Raw genomic sequence first — 10,342 nt, forward strand, 5'->3', positions numbered from 1 at the left:
ACCAACTCAATACCATAAAAACCAACCAGCCCGATCCTGTAAGATTATTTACTCTGTGCCATACAGAAATTGGGTTAGTAATTCTACTAATATAAATAGAAAAGCAAATGGTTTTCTAGAAAGTGTAGTTGGTTAATTGACAATATGTGAATATTAAACGTACAGAAAACAGTTCCTGGAAACAGGAGTTGGGGTTTCTTCTTGTATTACTTTTCAAGAGCTGTGAGCTTTCTCTTTAGCCTCCTCATGGCTGACTTCATTTCCTGGTTCCTCAGAGTGTAGATCAATGGGTTCAATAGAGGGGAGATGACTGTGAAGGTAACAGAGATGGCTTTATCTGTAGGGAGGGCAGTGAAGGGCCTGGCGTAGACATAGATGCAGGGCACAAAATGCAGGGTGACCACAGTGATGTGGGAGGTGCAGGTGGAGATGGCTTTTCTCCTGTCCTCTCCTGCCTGAGACCTCAACATCGTCAAGATGACCATGTAGGACACCAGCAGGAAGATAAACCAGAGGGTAGTGACCAGGCCGTTGTTTGAGATCATCAGGAGCTCGAGAACAAAGGTGTCTGTGCAAGCGAGTTTGAGAACCTGTGGGACATCGCAATAGAAAGTATCAAGAACATTGGGTCCACAGAAGGGGAGTGGGAGCAAGAGGGAGATCTGCACGATGGAGTGGACAAAGCCGCCCACCCAGGAGGCCGCGATGAGGGCTGTGCACCGCCTACTACTCATGATGGTCACATAGTGCAGGGGCTTGGAGATGGCTATGTATCGATCAAATGCCATCACAGAGAGAGAGAAAATGTCTGCCCCACCAAGCAGATGGAAGAAAAACATCTGTGTCATGCATTCTGCATAGGAAATGGTCTTTTTCTTGGTCAGAAGGTCCACCAAGACCTTCGGTGCTGTGATGGAGGAGAAGCAGATGTCTAGAATGGCAAGGTTTCGGAGCAGGAAGTACATGGGCGTGTGCAGACGGGACTCAAAAGTCACGATGATCATGATGAGCAGATTCCCAAGCAGAGTTGTCACGTATACAAAACACAAAACAAGAAATAAGACCAGGCTCAGGTGTTGCGATTGAGTTAGACCCAGAAATATAAATTCTTTTACTCTGGTGTTATTTCTCAACTCCATTGAATCACGATTTTCCTTTCTTGTATATCTTGGAAAAATTAACAGTATTATTTTAGCAAGTGTTAATTTTTCTTTAGTAAGCTCAGATTCTTGGAGGCAAATATCAGAACCGAAAGCACACAGGCACTACTGACTGCCACATGGCTCGCTATCTCAAGGTTATTAAAATATGTCTAAAATAACATTTTATTATACAAGCATGCTTTCAGTTATTTGCATCTGTAAATCACGAACATTTTTTTGAATGTATAAAATCAATGTTCTAATTATAGAAGCTGTAAGTATTCCAGGAAAACAGGTAGATAACAAGTATTCTGTTATCCATAGTGTGAGAGATACAGAATAGCTTGTGTGTGTGTGTGTGTGTGTGTGTGTGTGTGTGTGTGTGCTGTGTATAATAAAGCAGTGCTAGTTTGTACAACTAGAACATTTTATATTTCTTTTTTATTTTGGTTTTCAAGAAACATTTTACATATAATGAAGATTTTTTTCTAGGTTGGATACTCCAATTCAATAGTTCTAAGAACCTCTTCTTGCTAAGCAATACCCTTTGAATTAAATTCTACAGAATTAATCATGAATTTCATTCCATGATAAATTAGAAACATTTAAGGTCATTATTCTTCTTTATTCCCATCTTCCTTAGGAGCAATTCATTATTTACACTTTTCTTTTCAATTAGCTTAGATGGTGAATTAGCCCCTCAGCTATGGAAGACATATTCTGAGTTTTCTTTTGTTCATTACTTTCCCCTCTTTCTTGTAATCAGTTCTTTTCTTGCTGTGTCATTGCTGCACAGTGGCCTGTACATGTTTGAGGTGTACATCTTGGTAGGTTTTGATCTACATATATTGCCATGTCACGGTCACTATAGTTAAGGCAGTGGACATATCTGCAATGTAACCTTTCTATAATCAGTCTCTTTCTCTTCTATTTCAAGCACTGTGCTCTGTTGTTATACAGTAGTCTGCACTGTCTGGAAATTTTTGTAAATTGAACCCACCATTTGTATCAATTTTTTCTGGCTTCTTTCACTCACGAAGCTCACCTATGATTTGTGAATGTGTTTTTAATTTTGTATTGTGTGGGGAGATACCGCAGCATATTTAAGCATTCACTTGATGAACATTTCTGGTTTTTTTCCCCTTAACACTGTTAACCCATACAGCTGCTATGAGCTATGTGGCCTTAGGTAAATATATTTCTAATTCTCTCAGGGAAGTAGCTAGGAATGGAATGACTGCAACTTAAAATTCATGAGTAGGAAAACAACCAACCACATTAAAAAAGTACGACAATGAGGAGAATAATGCATGCCTTTAATTCCAGCACTTGGGAAGCAAGGAGAGGCAGAGGCAGAGGCAGAGACAGAGGCAGAGGGGCAGAGGGGCAGAGGGGCAGAGGGGCAGAGGGGCAGAGGGGCAGAGGGGCAGAGGGGCAGAGGGGCAGAGGGGCAGAGGGACAGAAGGGCAGAGGGGCAGAGAGGGAGAGGCAAATGCAGAGAGGTAAAGGAATAGAGGCAGAGAGGCAGAGAGGCAGTGGGGCAGAGGGGCAGAGGGACAGAAGGGCAGAGGGGCAGAGGGGCAGAGGGGCAGAGGGGCAGAGGGGCAGAGGGGCAGAGGGGCAGAGGGGCAAAGGGGCAGAGAGGCAAAGGAATAGAGGCAGAGAGGCAGAGAGGCAGAGGCAGGTAGATTTCAATGAGTTTGAGGGACAGTTTGGTCTACAAAGGATGGTCCAGGCTACATGGGAGTACATAGTAAGACCCTGTCTAAAAAAATAGTAAGGTGAAACTACAGTGTGAAACTACAGTGTGAATGAAGTCATCGTATAAATAAAAAGCACATCTATTAGCATAACTAATATTGATAAGACTGACATACCAAGAGTGGGATTGAATGGTGATGTCACGATGTGAAATGGGAAAACAACTTTTGAAGACAGTTGAGTAGTTTCTTGAAATATAAAATACATACTTACCATATTATTGGGTTGGTTTTTAGTTCCTTTCTTTTTTGTTTGAAGAAATCTTGTAATGGCTCTTAATTTCTTTCTCCTGAAATTATCTCCAGTTTCTACTTACTATAAGGGAAAATAAGTAAATATATATAGAGAGGTGCGATGGTCACTTTCCTTTTATTTTTTGGAGTTTGTTTTTCAGTTCTAATGAAGCTTTTTCTTGCCTCACTTCTCCTTTATATAATCTTTTCTAAAGCAATTTAATTTGGAAGGCTACAATAAATCAATAAATAACCCGAAGTGTCCTCTCCCCTCACAATGACTGGCCAAATCAGGGACACTTACTGTTCAAACACAACCAAGTTACTTTACTCATCTGGACTCAGTCTCTGTACCTGTCACTGGCTGACAGTGGCACCCTCTGTGTATCATGTTCATGAGGACTAAACAAACGAATTCCTGTAAGACACCAGTATTTAAAGCATTCCCAGTCAATAGGAAATGTGATTACATGCCTGTTAAGTCATCTAAGAAGACCAGAAGTTGTTCAGAATAGCCTCTAGAGTAAGAGGCGCTAAGGCTTAAGATCTCCGTTTGTCTTGTGAGAATTGGGTAGCTGTGTGGTCTCCGTTTTTGTGGCATGGAGACGATGGTGAAGGGAAGCTGTGGAGATTACAGTAATACGTAGAGGTCATCACATACAGGCTGATTATCTAGTAGAAGCCATGTTGATTAACGTAGATCGGCTACATGGTAACTGAGCTGGTGAATGCTTGGATTCATAGACATGGTCACTAGGAAAATACCAACTCTACATAGTTACCAGAGACATTAAGGAGACCAACTTAGCTATCAAAACCTTCCATTCTGGCCCCCATCTACACAGAACACCATGCTCTGTGGGAGGCAAGAAGACAGACCATAGCTCAGATTAAGGGGTTAAGTTTTGTGTTCAGAAACACATACTTTTTTTTTTAACCCTCCTCCAACTTCTGCTCTAGCCTGTGATTTTTAAATCACTTTGTTATTTGGAACATATTGATGGTGCCTTGGCAGAGTTCTAGGTTATTTGAGAGAAGGGACATTATCTATACACAGTGGAAAATAAAAATCTAACAGTTATTTGGGCGTGAAGAGGCCACCACCAAACAGATAAGAAGCTAAGTGTGAGCAAAGGACTTTTCTCTAATGGGCTCACGGTAGCTGCACAGAGGTGATGACTGTACTCGGGTCCATGGGGATGGGATGGGCAAGGGGTCCATTTGGATGCTGAAAGCTGCTTGTGAACTGGAGTTTGTCTGGGAAGAAATGGTTTGAACACAAAGGTATTGAAAAGTTCTAACGTTTATTTTTAAATATTTATTTATTTACTTATTTTAATTGGCGCGTGTGTGTGTGTGTGTGTGTGTGTGTGTGTGTGTGTGTGTGTGTGTGTGTGTGTGTGTGTGCACCACAGCATGTGGAGACCTGGGAACAACTCTGTAGAATTGCTTCTTTTCCTCTGCTTTCACAAAGGTTCTGGTGCTTGAACGCAGGTCCGGGCTGCATAGGAAGCACCCTTACTTCTGATTCATCTCCTGGCTCCTTGTATTAGTCTTTCAAGTTTTCTGAGGGTTTGAAATATATCATTTTTTGTACGCTAAAATTAAGGGTAAGAATTTCAGTCAGAGGAGAACCACCTACATAGACAAAGAATGTCTGAGAAAAAAATCTCAATACAGCTCAAGTAGTTTCTTGTAACAAAGAATACCTTTCCCAAGTTCCAAACGGACCTCATTTCTACGTCTCATCTCACAGTGACCTCTCAGTAAATATTTCTACTTGTATTATTTGCTACAGAACATTCTCTCTGGAGTGTAGGATCTTGTATACACATATTGCTTGGATGAGTGCAGTTAGATTTTAACCTATCTCTTACCTTCTTTCTCATGTTCGTACACACAGGACACCACAGGCTTGCAAAGCTGTAGAACTCCATTACTTATCTAAGATCTTCAACTGTTTTTCAGGAACTCTGACATCTTAAATGATGTTCACTTGGACCTTGGAAACTGTTGGTTTCAGAAGGGTCTCTTTCAGTGGCCTCTCCTTTTATTGATGTGATAAAGGGCATGATCCAAGAATGACATTTTCTTGGTCTTCCTCACCAATTGACTATGTTCCATCATATTCATTGACTTCTAAGTCCCAGAACAAATATGAGAACTATCAGAGGGATTATAGCGGATGTGACTGTGGAAAAGTTCTGTTGATGGGGAGGTTGTTTCAGTGGGAGTAATTAAGATGTTATTCAGCAACAAATGTTTTAGAATACACATCCTCTGTAGCATCTAAAGATAGGAGTTCTTTGTGTCCTAATTCCAATAGAAAAAGGGGTTTGGTTTGGGTCATAAAGTTTGGGAGAAGGCCCTTTCCAGTTCATATCTCAGCATTTTTTGTTCACAAGGTATCTATCATGAGGGGAAGAGGTTGAAGCAGTGTGAAGCAATACGGTGACTACTCAGGCTAAGAAAAATTAATAAAATATGATAGCAAGATGGTTGCACAGTAGCAAACATGATTTTACTTAACACTTATTTTGATTGTTTGATAATGTTTAGGATCTTAAGGTTTTAGACAGTGGCCCTGTATATGTCCTGAAACTCACTATGTAGACCAGTCTGTCCTGGAACTCACAGAGATCTGCTTGCCTTTTCCTCCTGAGTGCTGGGGTCAAAGGCCCTTTACCTTAATTGCTGGCAATAACCGCTCTTCCTGCAGGCCAGTCCCTGCCTGCTGGCTTCTCCTTCCTTTGGCTCCAGCCAGCCTCCAGGCAGCATGGCTCAATTTCCTTCTACACAGGAAATCTCTCTGAATTTTACTCAGAGCCCAGATCCAGCTGTCCCTTCCCAGTTAATCAGAAATAAATTCAGTAGATGCAGCAGTGTCTCAGGTGAAAGGTCACCGGATGGAGTCCTTACCTTTGCAGGGTTACTTGTTGACGAAGAATTTTGATTCAGGATTACGGCAGCCGTAGTAACACAGGGATGTACTTTATACCTGTGTGACTCATTGAAGGTGTCTCTTTTGAGATGACAAACCCTCACATCCAACTTAAGTAAAATAAGCAAAGACAGGAAGCACCCCTAAAGACTGTTGGCAGGACATCTTTTTTCTGTATTTTCCCAATCTCTTCTTCCCACCATTGAAAACCTTAGGGATAGAAATGGAATGTTTGAGAGACATCTTGATACAAAAATAAGAGCAGTATTTGCTGAGATTTTGGTGTGGCAGGTACTTTTAAGAGAATAAACTTTTCAACTTGAGAGTAGATTTACAGCGGACTTGTAAGTTACAGATCATATATCCAGGCTACCAGATTACATTTAGTGGCCATGTCTTTTAAGCTCTTTGAGGCTCAGACAGTTTCTTAGACTTCTTTCGCTGGACAGCATCAAAGAGTGCTGGGACAGGGATTTTATAACTCTAAACCTGAGTTAGTGTCATGATTATTTTCTCATAGTTAGAAGTAATGAGCTTTTCCGGGGGGGGGGGCGGTATAGTGTCTTTCTTATCCAATCATATCAAAGGGCACGCACTGTGACCATGGTATATCAGTGATACTGTTAACTCTAGACTGGGGCAATATTTATTAGGCTTCTTCAGTTTTCTTTTTTCTTTCTGTGCTGTCATTTTGTATACACCAGAGGACATTATCCCTAACCCTCACCTGTAGAATTGGAATCCTTGAAGGTGGAGAATCTGCACAGATTATTTAAAACTCTGCATATGAGCTCCCTGCACTTAGTTACATATTCAAATATTTACATCTGCATGGACTCATAGATGCCTATTTTCTGCTCTGAGCAATTATCCAATTTTATATAATATATATGAAATTGCTTGGGTTGTTTCCACTCTGACCACTGGGAGCACTTTGAAGAAGCTATTGGGTCCCTCTGATACACATCAGGTTTTGTTTTTGAAAACTTTCTTGAATTTTAATAACACACTACCAGTTTATATTGTATATGTCTGCTTTAGTACTACTACTGTCAGTCATTCTTCAAGAAAAATTTCTTCCTTTCTTCCTCCTCCCCACCTCCCCAATGATGTTGTGGGGAACAGATAGCTAACAGGGTATTTGTGTTCAGACAACATGGTGTTGATATCAATATTCATATCTGGGAACTTGGAGTTAGCACAAATTGCTGACACCAAATGTCTGGGAAACTGTAAAAGTAAACGCTGATGTCTATAAGGGTTTCTGACAGGATGCCACTCTTGTGTGATTTTTATATAAAAGTGGTCTTGAAGTCTGAGGCGAGTGTCTCCATTGTGCCTTTGCAAGAGCCTATGTGTTTGTGGGCCTGTTTTGCCTTCCTCCTCGGGCCTATGTGTCCTGGAATGCGTCTTCTGGAGGTTGTCTGTCTACACCCTGGTGCGTTGGCCTTTGCCTTTATTGAGCAAAGTATGACCTATCTACCCGGAAATCCTTGAATTCTCTTCACTCTTCTGGTTTCCTGTGATCCTTTCCCTTGCTTGCATTATGCTTGTTTAGCCATCCAGAAATTAAAATAAGAATTAATGGTAACATATCCATACTGAACCACAACAAAAGCAACATTACTATAGAATTGTAACTTCTAGGCATACCACTTTTTAATAAACACAAAACTCAAGTTTTTTTATTTTATCTTTTTTTTCTGGTGTATGAATACTTTCTAGGAAATGATGGTAATGCTCAGAACCATTTCTAGTGACCTAAGACAATTTTGTCTACTCAGCGAATTCCTGAGGGATTCCTGTCAGATCTGAAGGGGGAAAATGCAGAAGCTCTCAGTGGGCGGACGCCAGGCTAATTAGGTTCACAGTAGGGACATATACTGGGTCCATCAACAAATCCAACTAACTTGACCTTTAGAGTTTTTCAAATATCTCATCGTGTCTATGTTACTATGTTAGATTATATCTGCATTATTTATTTGATGGGGTGATAGAAGAAACCTCTTAGCTGGTCTCCTCTCATAGTGGTAGAGTTTTTGATTCTTTCAAAATATGCACCACTATTTTGTTCTTTGAAGCTTTTCAAATACTTTCCATTTTATTCAATGGGAATGTCAAGGGCTTTTCAGGGGGCTACACTATTGGTTGTGAACACTTGGTTACACTCTCCCATTATCTCTCTGACTAGCACATCTCTTCTTGTTTCCCCTAAGCTGGCCCAGCAGCCTCTGTGCTATTTCTTTTGGGCTCCCATCCTCATGTCAGAGTCTTTGCTTGACTGAGTTGCGGACTAAGATTTGTACCTTACATAAACTTTTCTAGGCTCAGCAATTTTAAGACCTAGGTTCTACCTTCAGAAAAGCGAAAAGATTCATAGCATACTAAATATAATATGCAAATATCATAAGGAAACAAATGAAGCTAAGGTGGATACATTGAATACAGCTGTCCACCTGTCCTCATATTTCATAATCCATGTAAAAAGCCTGAAGTATTTTCATAGATTTCTGCTGTTTTTTTGTAAGTAATGCAATTGAAGAATAAAATTGAATTGTTTATGTTTATTTTTAAAGACAGGTCACATGTAGCCCAAGTTGGCCTTGAACTACTTATGTAGCTGAGGTTTGTTTTGAACTTCTGATCTTCTTTTGTGGGGAAGAGTTGAGACAGGGTCTTTCCGTGTATCCTTGGCTGGCCTGGAACTCTCTTTGTAGACCAGACTGGCCTCAAACTCAGAGATCTATTTGTCTCTGCTTCCCTAGGTCTGGAATTAAAGACATGTGCCACCCCTGCCCTACCCAACTGATTATTTGCTTTTACCTCCACCTCCTGAGTGCTGGGATTATAAGCAAGCATGCCCATACCCGTTAACCCTTAACAAATTATTTATACTATTGATTTTTGAATTTATGAATGTTTACATTTTCTTGATTATTATTTTCTTTTTTATTAACTTGAATATTTCTTATATACATTTGAAAGTGTTATTCCCTTTCCGGTTTCGGGCAAACATCCCCTCCCCCTCCCCTTCCTTATGGGTGTTCCCTCCCCACCCTCCCCATTGCCCCTCCCCCAACAGTCTAGTTCACTGGGGTTCAGTCTTAGCAGGACCCAGGGCTTCCCCTTCCACTGGTGCTCTTACTAGGATATTCATTGCTACCTATGAGGTCAGAGTCCAGGGTCAGTCCATGTATAGTCTTTAGGTAGTGGCTTAGTCCCAGAAGCTCTGGTTGCTTGGCATTGTTATGCGATTATTATTTTCTTGATCACTCATTTTATTTATTGTTTAAACATTTTAAAATTCATTTTTAATTTATGTGTATTTGTGAGTGTCTACTTGTCAATGTGTGCTTAGCTGTTGAGGGGATACACGGAAGTGGAGGCCTTCTGTCCTGCGGTTCAGAGAACGATCAGATAAGAACTTTTGCTTGGGGTCACACTTATGGGGTCACAGTCCTGACACGGTGCTAGCTCCAAGGCAAATGTTCTCAAGTTCTTCTGTGTGGGCACTCCAGTTTAATTTCTGTTGCCATGTCACACAGGGATAAAAAGCCACTTAGCAGAGAAAGGAGCTTATATTCCAGTTATGGTCCATCATAGCAGGGCAATTCAATGGCTGAAATGTAGACCGGCCTGCTGCATCACATCCATCTACAGCAGAGCGAAGCGAATGTGTGCTTGCCCACTTGCCTGCTCACTTGCTTGTTTGTGCTCAGCTTTTACTGCTCCACCTTGAATGGTATCACACACATTGGGCTGCGTCTTCTCATATCAATTAACTAAGACCAATCTTCCATAGGACAACCCAATGTGAAGAATGCATCATTGAGGATCTCGTCCCAGGTGAGTCTAGGTTGTGTCAAGTTGAACACTAAAGCTAGCCATTATGGTGGGCTTTAGATGAAAAAAGTCTTCAATTGATAGTGATTTGTAGAAGAAACTAATTTGGATGTGGTCACTTCATAGATGTGATAACTTCATGGAAGGCATTACAACTACTTCAGAGAATCAGAAAATTCTCTGGAAGATGATTTATTTTCATTAAAGGGAGAATTTCAAGTTTACACAGTGGGAGGGGCAGTGCAGAGACTTCTTTAGGAGACATTGGAGTACATTTTTTTAAATGTTGTTCCTATTCTGCCCTTCACTCAATGAATGATGGGGCTCTCACTGACTGTGAACCTGTAGATGATATCAATCAAGGAGGAGGAAGAAGCGGGTCAGGGGACTGGAGGTGCTCCTAAGAGAATAGTAGGGCAGAA

At 41.0% G+C, this 10,342-nt stretch overlaps 1 protein-coding gene across 1 annotated transcript; it reads right to left on the reverse strand.

The window, feature by feature from the left end:
• Nucleotides 1–206: 206 nt before the first annotated feature.
• On the reverse strand, nucleotides 207–1,139 carry LOC116893669 (olfactory receptor 4D11). The gene has a single exon (XM_032895384.1). The coding sequence runs from the start codon at nucleotides 1,137–1,139 to the stop codon at nucleotides 207–209; it is 933 nt and encodes a 310-aa protein (XP_032751275.1).
• Between the last annotated feature and the right edge of the window lie 9,203 nt (nucleotides 1,140–10,342).

This window comes from Rattus rattus, chromosome 2 (genome assembly GCF_011064425.1).
Source record: "Rattus rattus isolate New Zealand chromosome 2, Rrattus_CSIRO_v1, whole genome shotgun sequence".
In the NCBI taxonomy this organism is placed as follows: Eukaryota; Metazoa; Chordata; class Mammalia; order Rodentia; family Muridae; genus Rattus; species Rattus rattus.

Excerpts from the sequence above, each read along its gene's own strand:
- LOC116893669 (XM_032895384.1), bottom strand. The coding sequence starts at position 1,139 with ATGGAGTTGAGAAATAACACCAGAGTAAAAGAATTTATATTTCTGGGT.